Source organism: Cebidichthys violaceus, unplaced genomic scaffold (assembly GCF_023349555.1).
Source record: "Cebidichthys violaceus isolate CVI_PGR_0920_01 unplaced genomic scaffold, fCebVio1.0.p SCAF_57, whole genome shotgun sequence".
In the NCBI taxonomy this organism is placed as follows: domain Eukaryota; kingdom Metazoa; phylum Chordata; class Actinopteri; order Perciformes; family Stichaeidae; genus Cebidichthys; species Cebidichthys violaceus.
In genome coordinates, this window is record NW_027176783.1 from 810,817 (window position 1) to 826,857 (window position 16,041).

General features: G+C 40.6%; 1 protein-coding gene across 1 annotated transcript; it reads right to left on the reverse strand.

Moving 5' to 3' along the window:
- Nucleotides 1-118: 118 nt before the first annotated feature.
- On the reverse strand, nt 119-15,640 carry st14b (ST14 transmembrane serine protease matriptase b). Its single transcript, XM_068732177.1, has 19 exons — nt 15,275-15,640; nt 13,738-13,900; nt 12,810-12,940; nt 12,591-12,661; nt 11,817-12,007; nt 10,861-10,896; nt 10,398-10,626; nt 9,452-9,588; nt 8,157-8,254; nt 7,927-8,027; nt 6,448-6,581; nt 6,205-6,309; nt 5,799-5,906; nt 5,551-5,667; nt 4,820-4,945; nt 4,539-4,722; nt 4,149-4,420; nt 3,528-3,664; nt 119-2,473 (listed from the first exon to the last, which is right to left on the reverse strand). Exons 1-19 carry the CDS (start codon nt 15,314-15,316, stop codon nt 2,312-2,314), a joined length of 2,544 nt encoding a protein of 847 aa, XP_068588278.1. The 5' UTR covers nt 15,317-15,640; the 3' UTR covers nt 119-2,311.
- Between the last annotated feature and the right edge of the window lie 401 nt (nt 15,641-16,041).

Genomic DNA, 16,041 nt, shown 5'->3' on the forward strand with positions numbered 1-16,041 from the left:
GTGGTTGCAAATGCAAAAAACATGTTTGCTTTAGCAGTTAAGGTACAACAATAACTCATAATGCATATACACAAAAAAACAACCCATCACACAAAGAAACTCTTTGGACTGACACGACTCACATGGATAACAAATATTTTATTCCAAACAGTGAATTATAATAATTATGAAAAAAACATGTATCTGTAATTATCTGTTTGAAATCAAAACTCACAATCTGTGCAACAGGCCGGGCCTTATTCTCCAGTCACTCTGATCTTTTGATCTTCTATTTTCTTCACTAGCTGAACGGATGATCATAATGACTGAATGTTTTTTTATTGCTTGAGACTTGTCAGTTAACAGAGAAACATTAAAAAACAAGAACATTTCTATATTTCTATTTGTCTACTCTGTAAATTAGTGAGTCCAGTACATTCACCTAAACCTGTGTTTGTCTGTTTAATCTTAAAATGAATTTAAATCCCCAAACTAAATAAAAAATGTTCATACTGCAGAGAAGCGTTTTCCTTTGAATCATGTTGCTATATCTTTAAAAGTGGTTAATTATCCTGCAACCCAACTAAAAATATAACTAGGAAAACACTGTACAAATAAATACATTCAGCAGAAAAGAGTGCAAACATGAATACAAAAACAAGAAATGTAACAGAACAGCGGCTTTGAGGTCATTCTGCTCAAACCTTAACACAGAGAAGACAATTCTCTGACACCAGTGGAAAAACTAAAATGTCTTATGTAGCCTAGTAAAAGGCTTTTAAAGCAATCATGATTGAGTTCTAAAACTGACCCACATCAATAACAATTAGTTACTGGCACCAATTGTCCAATATTTGATTCATTGAAAATGGTTTATATGACTTTAATCTTAACTTTTTGCAACTCTAAAAGTTTTTGTTCCATTTGTTTTGTTCTGTAAAGCACTTATTCTAGAGTAGCCTGACGTGCAACAGAGCTTTCAGGAACCTTTGAGGGTTCCTTTAAATATGCTGTAGCTCTGTTATTCTATTAAACAGTGACGGCGTGGTAAAAACACAAATCAACTCTGGTATATCAGCTCGTGTTGTGGGAATCCCTAGAGGATCCAGGAAGGTTCCCTGAGGAGCTCCTTCATGATAAAGTCATAAGACCTGAAAGAGTCTTTGGAGGTTCATTTTTTAAAGGTTCTTTTTCTGGGTGAAGTGAGGAACCCTGTTTGGATCACAAAGGAACTTGGGACCTGTTCATCAGAGATAGATGACTTTTCAGTTTTTCTACAACTGATCCTCCACATCACATCTTGTTGACTGTTGGCTGGATCACGTCCAAGATGTTCTAAGCTTGTACGTTATTGGCACCAATAGAGAAATTAAACATTATTATTATTTCAGATGACAACATGCTACTTATTGATAAGACTTCTAAATCTATTGGAGTAATTCTCAATTTAATCACAACAAACCTCTAAATGTGTTTGAAGGAGGAAGTCAGCTGATGGGATTCAGTGAAGTGAACCTTTTGTTCTGAGAGCGGTTCAACTTCACCGGTTGATCCGGTTTAACTCAGAGAGTCAGATTCACTGCTACAGTTATTGAGCAACTGTAGTTCTGAGCATATTATCTAAACCCAAGAACACAAACTGAACCTGTTCAAACATTCACTCGGCTGAAGATTGACTGAGCTCATGTTTGCGGCTGGAACTCAGAATATTTAAGAGTTTTCTTTTATACCCTGAGAATATTTTCATTATTTACAAGACGGTCTTCAAGTGTTTCAATGACAAACTATTTACGCCTAAAAAGTATTTCAAAGTATTTCATAGAAAACATGTACATGAGGATATCCCTGCTGCCCGACGCGATCACACTTTACATTTACACGTTTTTAAGTACGTTTCTTTGTTCAAACTCACTCTGGCTGTTGAGCCACTAGTTTCAACAAAAGTTAATAATTCATACATGATAGTAAATGGTACTAATTCACCAATAAAGGGTCGTTACATTACAATAATCCATCAAGTTGGCAGTTGTAAATGTTAATGAATTATCATTAACATTTAATTATAATTATCTTAACTGCCAAGTTCAACTTCTACATTTCATTATGCCAGGAGAAAGTGCACTTAATATTATTACTATAATATTGTTAAGATCTTCATTATCATGAAATGGAGACAATCAAGTTGTGACTGACTTAAAAAAAAGACAGTAAGGAGTTCTCAGTTTCTGCTTTGTTGAATTATAGATGATTTGTAAACTTAAAAAGACTTTACAATGAATGTTTGATCCACAGATTCTGCTGTGAACATCGATGGAAACCGTCTCATTCAGCCCTACACTCCCGTCTGCTCCTTGATCCAGCTGCGGTATTTGGTGATTCGGGTGTAGACGCCGGGTTTATTCCTGCGAGCGCAGCCGTCGCCCCAGCTCACCACGCCGGCCAGGAAGACCCGCCCACTGGGGCCAGTGACGGACAGCGGGCCGCCGGAGTCGCCCTGAGAGAGTCGGAGAGGAGAGTTTCAGCTTCAACTCTGCAGGGGATCCAGCACAGGAAGTGTTTTACCCAAACCTGCATCACGGTTTGGTTTTAGTCCTAAGAGGCAGGTTTTAAAGAGCAACTAAACTCCCCATTTTAGACCCGATGTGTCTTTCTACCAGCTGAAATTGAAGCGACCCTGCTCTCCACTGCTGACTGCTGCTGCATTCTTACGTTAAAGTGGGGGGGTAAGGATGAACGTGATGGTCATCACAGATACGTTGAAGGTTTAGAGGACAGATATACTGGAACTTCTGTTGAAATAAAAACTATAAACTGGGACCAGGATGAAAATATATTGTAATAAAGTAACTGTACATTTCATTTACTAAGTCAGCTACTAACTTTAGTGCAGAGTTACTCTCTAAGTATCAGTTTGATTAAGAGCAGGATCTCTCATAAGCTGCAGTCTGTAATTGTCTCGATGTGTCACACGGTGTCTGTGGATTGGAGAAAGAACAAGACATCTTGGTTCTTGGACGTCGCCATCTTGGTTTTTAGCTGTCGGCCATCTTGATTTTTGGCAACCAGAAGTGACAAGTTGTAAAACAAAAACACGGACAACTTCCGGACCGGAAAACGCCACGGTAGAGACCTGTCAATCAGCGTGTAGCCCCGCCCCTAAAGCATCCCCTCTTTATGGTCTGTTTGACTCTAAATGGAGCATAATGTACTAAATGAACATCATGCTGTATTGAAGAAGACTGTAAACTAGAGATTGAGACCATAAACTCATGTTTACAATGTTTACTGAGGGAATAAATCAAGAGAGAAGTAGAGTCATTTTAGACTAGACTTCTATACAACCAGAGGAGTCGCCCCCTGGTGGACACTAGAGAGAACGCAGCTTTAACATGTGAAGCTTTGGCTTCACTCTTCAGAACCAGATGTTGTCTCCTGGTCTAATCACTATGACATGAATGTGGCATATGCTTGGTTTGAGTGAGTGCAGATTATCGTGATCTTTCTCTAGGAGTGTTTCCATCTCATGCCTGTTGTGTGATTAGTGTTACCTGACAGGCGTCCACGCCTCCTTTGAGGACGCCGGCACACAGCATCCTGTCGGTGACCTCGTCGTCCATCAGACTCTTACACACCGTGCTGTTGATGATCCGAACCTCCGCCTTCTGCAGGACGGTCGCAGCCAGGCCTGATGATCAAATATTAAGGAACATGTTTTAGACTAAAACTACAGTTTGGAAGCTTAGATTTAAACAGGAACAGGTTCCTGTTTCAGTGTCAAGACTTTCACAATAAAAGCAGCCTAGAACAAGCTGGAGTTAACTTGATCAAAGCTCTTCTTCAGACTTCACAGTAGAAACAGAAGGTTAGTCTGGAGTTACTGTTGAAACATCAGCTGATCTAATCACAGTTTAAACCTCTTCAATCAATATGTACTGATCAATAATCAAGCATCATTAAATCTGGTTGTTTCCTTTTGCCTTTGTCCTGTGAAGTTCATCTGTATCAATACATGTATTATCAAAACGTCGGCGTGTTTCAGCTCTGCGCTCCTTGAAGATCACCTGTCAATCAAAACATTTGACTTCTGTGTCATTTCAAACTCAAAAACAGGAAGCACTTCACTTCCTGTGAGCGAGCGTTCAGACAGAAGCGTTGAAGTGTTAACTCACCTCCCTCTCTGGTGGCCCCCCAGCCCGTGATCCACGCCTCTCGGCCTGCTGGGAAGTCGTAGGTGGCGGAGGGCAGACAGATGGGCCAGATGTTCTGGTTGAGGGTGACGTTGGCGCTCAGCTCCATCACAGCGATGTCGTTGTCGTAGGTGAAGGGGTTGTAGTCGCGGTGAGCGATGATCCGCTTCACGTTCCTCCTCACCGTCCACTCGTTGGTCTGACTCTGCACATGCAGACCAAGCAAGGCCTCCCATTGGTCCGCCTGGGAGTACCTGTGTCCACACACACACGGTTCGGTATACTGCATATATTAGTTTGCACTCATCACTGATAATGAAAGGCTTTTAAAGATGTGTTCTGCTGAACTTCTCTGTGTATTTGAGCTCCTACTTGTTTGGTCCGTTGTCCTGGACGCAGTGAGCGGCGGTCAGCATCCAGCGGTTATTCAACATCGACGCTCCGCACACGTGACCGGTGCCTCTGATGTGGAGGCTGACCTGCCACGGCCACTCGCCCTCCCGGGACGCCTGACCGCCAACGATACGAGAGCTCCGGTACGGCTTCGTCCCGCAGTCTGAAAAACACACAATACAATACAAACATGGAGACACAAAAATAACTACTAAATCATACAAATGTCAGTGTGTGTGTGTGTGTGTGTCTCAACATACGGCAGTCGTCCTCATCAGAGCCGTCCTCACAGTCCCGCTCTCCGTCACACTCTGGGTTCAGTTTACTGATGCAGCGTCCGTTCCTGCAGCGGAAGGTGAACTCTGAACACTGCTGCAACACCAGAGCTGAACGACAGCAGAGACACAGTGTCAGTACTCACACTACTACTCACACTACTACTCACACTACTACTACTAATGAAGGAACTAACTAGTGTGTTTAAAGGGTCACTCCATCAGTCTGACACAAGTTGTATCTCCTTATTCTGGTGAGTCCTTGTGAAAATCCTCCTATGAAAATGTCCTGATGATGTCACAGTGATGTCATCAAGTTTGGAGACTACTAATGTCTCAGTTAAAATCAGAGACTGTGTAAATATGGAGCTTTAAAAAAGGAAGAAGCTGTCTGGGATACCAGAGATAAATCTGTTGCCCTTTATGTCGTAGGCGAGGTGGTTATGTAGAACTTCACACGCATTTCCATTTATGTGCGCCTGAACTGCCATCATGAACGTCCACACGTCCTCATAATTGGACGTGTGATAACATAAAGCTCATCTTGGTTTACTGTTGTTTACTGCTGTTTCCTATTTCTGTGTGTTTCCTTATGATGAAGTACAGTGCACTGAGAAAGTAGAGAAGAAGAAGAAGTGGGCGTTTTTTGTCACCCACGAGCCAATCACAGCAGTGGGAGTGAAGCATTGATTCGAGTAAAGAGAGTCGTCGCTTACATTTCGCACATGTGGACTCATCCGATCCGTCTGAGCAGTCGTCCTTTCCGTTACACTGTAACTTCTCTGGGATGCAGCGGCTGTTTCTGCAGGAAAACTCTCCTGGTTTGCATTTTACTACAAAAGAAAAAGAAACATCTCCAACAGTGAGATGCTCACAATTTTCTATTGATTTGTGCATAAATATCTTTCCAGCTGGAGGATTATCAGCAGTTATTTTATTTGTCAACATCTCCGGTTCAACCCACCACAGTTTTCCTCATCGGTTTTGTCTCCGCAGTCGTCGAACCCATCGCACTCCCAGAACTTCGGTTTACAGCGGCCATTTTTACACTCCATCTGAGACGCCTCGCACTCTGCGCCGAGACACAAAACATAAATAAAACAAATGTGTGTTAGCTTGTCTCTCAATACCGTCTGACTTCCTGTCTGTGTCTCTCAGTTCCAAGCCCATTGGTTCCTACTGAAGACGTAAATCTTTACAAACACAAATCTAGAGTTTCATCAGTAATTTCCTTAAACAGCTGGTCACTTTTCATCGGTTTACAGCAGTAGGATGTGAGATGTGGCTGAAAGCTGAAAACAATCAATCCTGTTCACATATTATTGGTTTATAAAAACAAAATGCGTCCACAGTCGACGGTTTGGACTCACTGCAGTTGTCCTCGTCGCTGCCGTCTCCACAGTCGTTCCAGCCGTCACACTGCAGAGTCTTGTTGATGCACAGGTTGTTGGTGCACTGGAACCTCCCAGGACAAGCTGATCAATGACATCAAACAGTGAAATCGACACAAAGGAAGGGAATAAATCTCAAAGCTGAAGGCATGCCCGAGAAAGTGGACAGAATTGGTATTGGATTAAAACAGCAGAAATTGAATTAAAATAAATCAGTCTTACGATTATTTGGGACAAAGGCTTCGTACTCGGCGGTGAAGCCCTGGTCAACGTAGGACGAGTCAGAGTTAAATTTGATGGTCATCATGTTGCTTCGGCTGGTGATCACGCTGCTTTTTAATTTTCTGCCACACAGTCTACGACACAGAGACACAAAGAAGACAGTTTCTGACTCTATGACTCTACCTGAGGATATCTTGGTGGCTGGACAGACAAAGTATTCAATTCAACACTCAACAACAAGTTATGGATCCGGTACAATAAACTTCAATCTGTAGAGGATCACTAATAGTGTTGTGAAAGTTACTAATAATAATGACTTGTTTAGAACACAAAACAAGTTTAGGACTTGGAACCTGTTGTTGACTTGAAACTTGTTGGTGTTGACTTCGGACTGGGACTTTGGTTAGCACTTTTTAATCATCATCAGTCAAATTCCTTGTATATGCAAACCTACTTGCCAATAAACCATTTCTGATTCGGATTCTGGATTGGATCTTGCTGCTGTTGGTTGGGACTTTTTAAATCATAACCAGTCAAATTCCTTAATAAACCATTAAACCATTTCTGATTCTAGATTGATCTTGTTGGTGTTGATTTGCTGATCAAATTGTAACTAGTTTGTCTTGTTCTGGGACTTTTGACTATAACATTGTAGTTCTTCATTTGGGATATAACTTTAGACTTGAACCTTATTAGTCTGCAAGTTGACCTATTAGTCTTGACCTGTGGGTCTTGACCTGTGGGTCTTGATTTGTGGGTCTTGACTTGTGGGTCTTGACTTGTGGGTCTTGACCTGTGGGTCTTGACTTGTTGGTCTTGACTTGTTGGTTACTGTTGACTTTGTCCCATATTGGCGAGTCAAAGGTCATGACTCAGTCAAAGAGGTTAAAAACGAGTTTAATGACATCATGTCTGAGCCATAGCATACTCGCCCAGTCACCATTGTCGTATCTAAACCCTCATGTTTGAGTCAAATGTCCGACAAGTCAGACCACAGGTGATAGAGACGTATCAGACCACAGGTGATAGAGACGTATCAGACCACAGGTGATAGAGACGTATCAGACCACAGGTGATAGAGACGTATCAGACCACAGGTGATAGAGACGTATCAGACCACAGGTGATAGAGACCTATGAGACCACAGGTGATAGAGACATATCAGACCACAGGTGATAGAGACATATCAGACCACAGGTGATAGAGACGTATCAGACCACAGGTGATAGAGACGTATCAGACCACAGGTGATAGAGACGTATCAGACCACAGGTGATAGAGACATATCAGACCACAGGTGATAGAGACATATCAGACCACAGGTGATAGAGACGTATCAGACCACAGGTGATAGAGACGTATCAGACCACAGGTGATAGAGACGTATCAGACCACAGGTGATAGAGACGTATCAGACCATAGGTGATAGAGACATATCTGAAAGATCCTGAAGTAAAAACAAAAACCCTGAATGCTGACCTTTTACCGCTGACATCCACATAATCATTGCGACACTGGCTGCTGTAGTTTCCCAAGGAGAACGTCTTGAACTGAACCTTCAAAAACTTTTCTTCTGGGGCCTGAAAAAGATCACAGAGACAACAAAGATAAGACAAAAACAAGTGAAACTCATTCTAAATGAGATAAGACTTTAATGACCTTTGCTGTAACGCCCTTTTCTCATTAGAACAATAAAAATGTGGACTTACCTCGATGTTCCAGACACATTCGGTTTCTGGAGGATAGTTGGAGGGGAAGTAAGGTGACGAGAAGGAGCCTTTGTCTTCAGTCAGCGTTCCTCCACACTCTGAACAACAAGACGGACATTTCACACCGACATCTTAGACATTTAGGAGACTCCAGCAGAATCAATTCACTGGTTTCCCTTTGAAGGTACAATGATCATGAAGATAGAGATGCAACCTCAGGAGGTTAAAACGAGTCAAATACTCTGAAACAACTGATGCAATTTAACTTCTTTAAAATCTTATGTTTTTCAGTTTTTAAATCAAAGCACAAGAACACATCTGCAAGTGTGTGGAGTAAAATCCAATGATATCAAGAATCTGGAATCATGTATGATTGTGTGGGTTCTAGTGCAGTGATCTGATTTTAAGTTTCACAGACAATTCAGATTTTCATACAATTCGCACAAAAATTCATAAAAAAAAAAGGATTTTGTGGTTTCTAATGAATTCTTGATGAACATGTGTACGGGCAAAAAAAATATTTGGACGGACCTCAACTTTTTCAGCCTATGGATATATTTATATTAAACCAATGAAATCCTTTGTTCCAGGTGATGAAATACCTCCAGGTACTGTAAATGTATGGTAAAGAAGCTGATGTGCACTTGAAAACGTCAAATTTGGGATGTGAATAGTTTATGTATTTTCTAGTTAACGTTAGCACATGAGACATTCTCCATCTGAGTGGATATTAAATATATAAAATAAGGGGATTTTTTTTTTTTTGCAACAAAAATGGAAGATGGGAACAAAGGAGAACTGCAGTCGGGTCGCTGCAACTAAAATGATCTTTATTTATTATCACTTTTATTTTCATGGATTAATGTGGAGTTGCTTTTTTTGGTTGAATAGATTGTTGATCGTTTTGGTCAATAAAAATATTTTTTTCACAAAGCGATGTCTTCAAACGTCTTGTTTTGTCCAACCAACAATCCAAAACCTAAAGATATCCAGCTTGTCACATAAAACAATAAAATAACGCGTTCAAAATTCACTAATAATAATATTTTACGTATAAATTTGCATTTATGTTGCCGGTTAATTTCCTAACTCTTTGGCTTGTCTTCCAAAGATTCTAGAAATAGATTATATATTAGATAATATATTATATAACATATTAGACTATACGTTAGATAGATCAGCACACCTGCATTGAGAAAACTAAATGTGACTCATTCATAAAAAACAACTTCTGGTGTTGTTCTACTAAGAACGTCAATAACTGATCACCGTTGGTTCTGTACTTCCTGCCGTACTTTGTTGAGCTGCAGGGATCTGGGAGTAGTTGGCTCTGAAGCCGGGGAAGTTCTTCTCCTCGCTGGTGATCAGGACCAGCAGCAGGACGTTTCCAGAGGACAGGAAGGACAAGGAGTCATGAGGGTACCCACACTGCCTGAGGAGGAACCACAGAGACATGAAGGAGGTGCTGCTACTCGAACAGACCAGGTGAAGTCAAATAATACTGGTTTTAGCTGATTGGAGTCAGAACTAAGTGTTTCAGCATAAAGATCATAGTTATTGATGGTGTATTAGAAACATATCTTTATAAAGAACACCACCTTTAACTATCACAAATAAACCAACTTCAGAGTGCAGTTTTTTAAATTTAATTCAATTTAATTAATTCTTTATTAACGCAATGAATGAATGAATGATTTATTGATTCACTTATTTAACAATTTCACAAATACATGTATTTATTTATTAATGTATTTATTAATATCGTTATTTATATACTTATATTATATATATATATATATATATATTATATATATACTTATTTATATAATTGTACCCTATTTTTAAAATAAATAAAATAAATAAAATAAATAAAATAAATAAAATAAATAAAATAAAATTGTGTGCGTCTTTGTTAAGGAGTGTTAAGGAGGATAAAAGTAAAAGATAAAGTTGGACTGAACTAGATCGTACATGTGTCTCTAATAAAGTTAGTTTTTAGTCATTTAGAACTTTGACACATTTCTACACTGTAAGAAAAGTCCACATATCACTAACAACACCTCATATCTGGGCCACATATTTCAAAAGGTTCATGTTAACAGCAGCTGAACATCTGGTGTCAGCTGACCTCCGCTGGTTTAACGTCTCACTTTGTGTTCAACAGATAATGAAAAGCTTCTTCAAACTCAACAGCTCAGTGAAGGATTTCAACCTCTACCAGGTCAACGGTCTGTGCCTCACTCTGTCAGGACCCGCTTCTGTATCGGAGCCAGCGAGTCGTAGATCTGGATGAAGTCCTTCTGACAGTCGTCCTCCAGGATCAGGGTGTGGAAGTCCAGGCGGACTCGGTGGCCCGGGTCGGCCCTCAGCCTCCACTGAAGGTAGACGTTGGGTGGGTACGAAGAGTCGGGGAACCCCGGAGACTGGACGACCCCCGCTGAGCTGACGTGGAGGTTGAACTGCTTCTTCACTGGAAATAAAAAGAAAAAAAGGAAAGAAATGATTTGACTAAACCGGACTCCTGGTTTAACTCAACTATGGAAGGTCACTTATTGTCTAATTACTTTACAATCACATCATTTATTGTCAATAAGTCAAATTTAGTTTGTGGAATAAAACATCCTGAGACATGAAGACTTCCTCTAAACTTTGTGACTTTACTTTGAAAGAACTGGACAGAAAGACTTCCCTCAACGTTTCTCACCAAATAAAGAGTTCCTCGTCATGCGTGGGTCGATCGCTGTGGACAGGAAGGAGAAGTCATTGAAACAAAAGCGCTTAAAACTCTTTCACAGACATTTGCAGCTCAGATTGTTGAACCACTTTAACCTGAACAGTACAATCAGCGAGCTGTGATCCTCTGCTCTCACTGAGACAGAAAACATTTCACATCAATAAAACAATAGAACATCAGTGCTGCTCCACCAAACTGCATCAGCACCACATCTAACTCTATACATACTATGTTATTATACCTGTATGTTTTATGTATATTATTGTATATTTAGCTTTGGTTGTTTTTTTGCAATTTACTTTTTCATTATAACTTTACTGTATTTATTGTAGGGTTTTGTTTTCTACTGATGTCTCTTGTTGCACTATCCACTTAGCTAGCTAGATAGATAGATAGATAGATAGATAGATAGATAGATATAAATAAATTGATACACATACACACATACGTACATACATACACACTAGACAAACATAAACACAGGTATCAAGTGTTTTGATGCCTTTAGTAGTAATAGTTTTAATAATAGTAGTAGTAGTTTTTAAGTAGTTTCACATATTGTTAACTTCCTTCAGGAAAATTATTTATTTTATTGTTAAATTCATATTCAAGACTTTGCACTCAAATTTATTAATTTATTATAAAAAATAAATGTTTCTTTTTTTGTACGTGGTTTAGCCGCTAACAGATTAGCATGAATAAAATGTCTCAGATTAAAGAGATAGAACACACACACACACACACACACACACACACACACACACACACACACACACACACACTTCTCTTTCTGTCCTGCAGGTGTCGCTGTTGATGGACTTGAATCAGAATTATTGCTCTGTGTTGTAAACAGCAGTAAAGTTCAGTGCTGACAGAACTGAATGATGAGCTGGATTATTATGGTATGGCAGTATGGGCGGTCAGACCTCGTGAGATGACGTTGTTGACGTTCAGGGCGTCGGTGGGTCTCAGCAGCACTCGTCCTTGTTTCTGCTGACTTTCTGTCGGCTCCAGAGACTCGACGGCTTCGTCCAGCGACGCCTGCTGGAGGACGTGGACGTCGAACTCCGACTGGTAATACGCCACGACGCCTTCGCCGCCGTCGCTGTCCCCCTCACTGCAGACACAACAGGAGAGACGAGGAGCTTCCTCTTTATACAATATATCATTTATATGGAATTATCTTCCTTCCTTTTCCGAGGTTAGCCTAGCTTAGCATAAAGACTGGAAGCAGGGGGAAACAGCTAGCCTAGCTCCGTCCAGAGTACAGAAGTACTCCCTGTTCCTGGACGACTTTTACTTTGAAACATCTGTAGGAAGTCTCAACAGCATGAAAAGAGAAGAAGCAATAAATAATCAATGATTAATTATCAATGACCCTAGTTCTACAATAATGATATCATATCCAAGTACAGTACTTTATACTACATCAATATTCTATCATCAATATATCATTATACTCTACTACACCTCAGAGGTACATGTTGTACTTCTTACTGTACTACAGCTCAGAGGTACATATTGTACTTTATACTGTACTACACCTCAGAGGTACATGTTGTACTTCTTAGTGTACCACAGCTCAGAGGTACATGTTGTACTCCTTACTGTACTACAGCTCAGAGGTACATGTTGTACTTCTTAGTGTACAACGTCTGGCTGCTTTAGGGTTGATGTTCCTTGAAGTTTGCGATGCGTACCTGAAGGCCTGGACTGTGGAGCCTTTGAAGTGTTTAGCCAGCACTGAGTTTTTGGAGTAAATCAGCTTCAGCTGAAAGAGAAAAAGGTCATAAATAACCCAATAAATATAGAAACGATAATGTCTGTCCAGTGTCGTCACAATCACATCAACAAATAGAGAAGTACAGAACAGAGGAAGCTCTGAAGCAGAAGTGTTTCACACTGAAGGAACTGGTCACCTGTCTGCTGACCAGAGAGGCCAGGTGAGAGAACTTCGGACTGCCGGGGTCTTCATAGTCCGGCAGGAAAGGCTGGTTCTTGATCTCCATGGAGCCGATGTAGAGCTTCTTCACTCTGACGTCTCTGCGTACTGAAGAGAGAGTCATTGGTCCTTCATGTGAATATGAATATCATAAAGATCAATGTGGTGGAGCCTGACCCTCCCATCATCATCATCATTAATAAAAATCTTTTCCTTCCTCATAGAACAGAAGAGCAGAACAACGTGAAACCTGCAGCAACAAACCTTTAACGGAACAATCATTTCACATGAGCACCAAATCTCATTTATCAAAGAAGATAACAAAAATAAGATCACAAGATGCACAACATCCTCTCCTCTCTCCTGTCTCCTGTCTCCTCTCTCCTGTCTCCTCTCTGTGTTCACTTCCTTCATATCAGTCAGAGTTTCTCTGATTTCTGGTCACATGACTGTTGGTCTCAGATGAATCAATCATGACGTCATAGTTTCACTGAGGTTCTGGTTAAAGTGAACGTTTTATTAGAGGAGAGGTTCATAATGACAACATGAAGAATAAAATGTTTGTGATGAAATATCACTTTAAGATTAGTTTTGGTTTATTTTTCCGACGGAAGCGTTTGTCTCACATGATGTGTTCAAGGACCGTCGGAAAGATGAAAATCTGAGGTTTTCTTACAGCTCCTATAAACGTTTGTTGAAAGAAACCTTGCAGACGGAGGTTTTTAAATCTCAGACCTTCTCTTGTTTCATTTCCACATCAACGAGTTTGAGTTCAGAGAGAAGTTTCATTGATCAGCTCATTAACGCCGTATGTTTGCCTCCAGACCGATAACAGGACGACATCACTCTCCCTCCCTGTTCACCTCGTGTTTAAATAAAGGTTGTTGTTTTTTAAATCCTCTCACAGTGGAAGTGCCAGACCAGCAGTCCGCTCAGCAGAGCCACAGCAGCAGCCGACAGCAGCAGACCGACTCCGATCCACAGCTTCTTCCTTTGGCCCGGCTTCTTTTCCAGCTGCTTGGTGTCCGAGGCCGGCAGGAACTGGAGGGTGGTGTCCCAGTCCTGGTCCTGCAGAGAGAGAGAGAGAGAGAGACCGGGAAGGGGGGTGGGGTAGATCCACACATTTGAACTGTGTTCACTGTAAAACACCAGCTGGTTGTTGGTTTCATTGGGACCAGATCTGTTTGACCCGAGTGGGTTTTTACAGATTAACACGGTTTCTATCTTTTAAACTGAGTTTTATACTGAAAGACATGAATGTCTTTAGTTTCTTTTATACACATTGGAAAACAATGGAATGTTAATAACATTGAAAATATTTAGATTTGAACAACCTCTCTTGTATCTCCTCCTGCAGCTCAGTCAGTCATGTTGGTGATGTTTTATGTGAGACGTGTCAAATGAAGAGATTTTAGATGAAATCTCTCCAGTCTCTCTCTGTGTGTGTGTGTGTGTGTGTGTGTGTGTGTGTGTGAACCTGTTCCTCTGTGTGAAAGTGAAACAGGGTGTAGTTACAGGAATGTTTTCACTACCGATGAGAGTCGTGTCAGCGTGTCGTGTCCTGAGTGTTAAAGAGTCGGTCCACACCCTGTTCCACTCCTCCACTCCGGAACAAAACCACAACGTCAAACAACACACTGATATCACACTCACACACACACTCACACACACACTCACACACACACACACACACACACACACACACACACACACACACACACACAAAGCTGTGGGGAGGCTAGCAGTTCCCCCTGTTTCCAGTCTTTGTGATAACCTAGGCTAACAACATCATCATCAAATATATATATATATATATATATATATATATATATATATATATATATACATACACACACACACACACACACACATATATACTGCTGGTAGTTTAATCGGTAATAATACATCATCATTTATTAGTTTATTATATTTTGTTTTAATAATCTGAATCTGTAAAATAATTAAAGTTATTAAATACACGTGGTGGCAGTAAAAAGTACTCTGATATGTAGTGAAGTATAAAGTACCTGAAATTGTACTTACTGTAAGTATAATACTTGAGTTAATTTACTTTAAAGTTACTTTCCACCACTATTACTTATTAAAATTGTGATTGATTTTCTTTCAACTAATTCATTGATTAAATGAGTTGACGGGTTTCACATCTATCACATATTGAATTCATTTATTTGATCATTTTTAAAGTTTCATCTCTGAGGAATGTTGTGTTTTACTGTAATCGATCAGAAACCATCAGGATAGATATTAAATATGGATTATTACAAATCACATTACACCATTAAAACCAGCAGGTCCTGCTCTGTGAACCAGTACGGACCACAGGAACCAGGTTTTCTGACGGAAACCCGGTCCTGGTTCTGGTTTCAGGTGAAACCGACGGACCTGTGGGCTGTGACGTCACATTACAGGTGAGCGGCTCACCTTTCTCGGGCTGAACTTCTCTCCTGAATCCAGAAAATCCATGTTTCTGTAAAGAGTCTCTTTTAAGATTATTAATATTATTATTTATTCTGTCTTCTTGTCGCGTGCTTTCCGCCCGGAGAGTCTCGCGCTCCGCGGCCGTCACCGTCCCGCTGACATGGCGGCGACAGGTGAACAGGTGTCTCCGTCACACAGGTGACAACTTCTCAGTGAGGTCACGGTTCGTCTGGGTGTCGGTACCGGTACCGGGTGAACGGGTTCAGGCCGGAGGAGGAACCGAACCTCAGCTCGGTTCTGGAGCGGCAACAAAGATCCGGTGACAAAGAACGAGGAAACGGGCGACTGAACACCTGAGAGACACCTGAGAGAATAACGAGAGCAGGTAACCTGGTCTCCCATGATGCACTGCGGGACTGAAAACACCACAGAGCTCTCTGATTTGATTCAGTTTTCTGTGTTTCAGGAAGAAGAACTGATGTTTTACAGAAGTAAAAGTACCACAAGCACTGTGATACAAGTACAAGTTCGTCATGCGACGCTGTATTTACTTCACTACCAATCAAAAAAAGTACCAGCATTAAGTATAGCAAAAGTATAAGTACAGATTAGAATACTATAGATGATGTTGTTGTATTGTAATGTGTTTATCACTTTAATGGTGAAGCTGGTGACAGTACAGCTCGTTTGATTTACTTAATGTACTACTGTTAGTAGTTTACCCCCTGTATCAATAAAGTTTTATTTCAATCAATACGATTATTATTAAG

What these genes read in the sequence shown, in the direction of transcription:
- st14b (XM_068732177.1), bottom strand. Translation starts at nt 15,316, where the DNA reads ATGGATTTTCTGGATTCAGGAGAGAAGTTCAGCCCGAGAAAG. An exon ending in AGAAGTTCAGCCCGAGAAAG is followed by an intron (nt 13,901 to 15,274) that starts GTGAGCCGCTCA and finishes CTCTCTCTGCAG; the next exon opens with GACCAGGACTGGGACACCAC. An exon ending in GTGGATGTCAGCGGTAAAAG is followed by an intron (nt 6,582 to 7,926) that starts GTCAGCATTCAG and finishes TCTGTGTCGTAG; the next exon opens with ACTGTGTGGCAGAAAATTAA.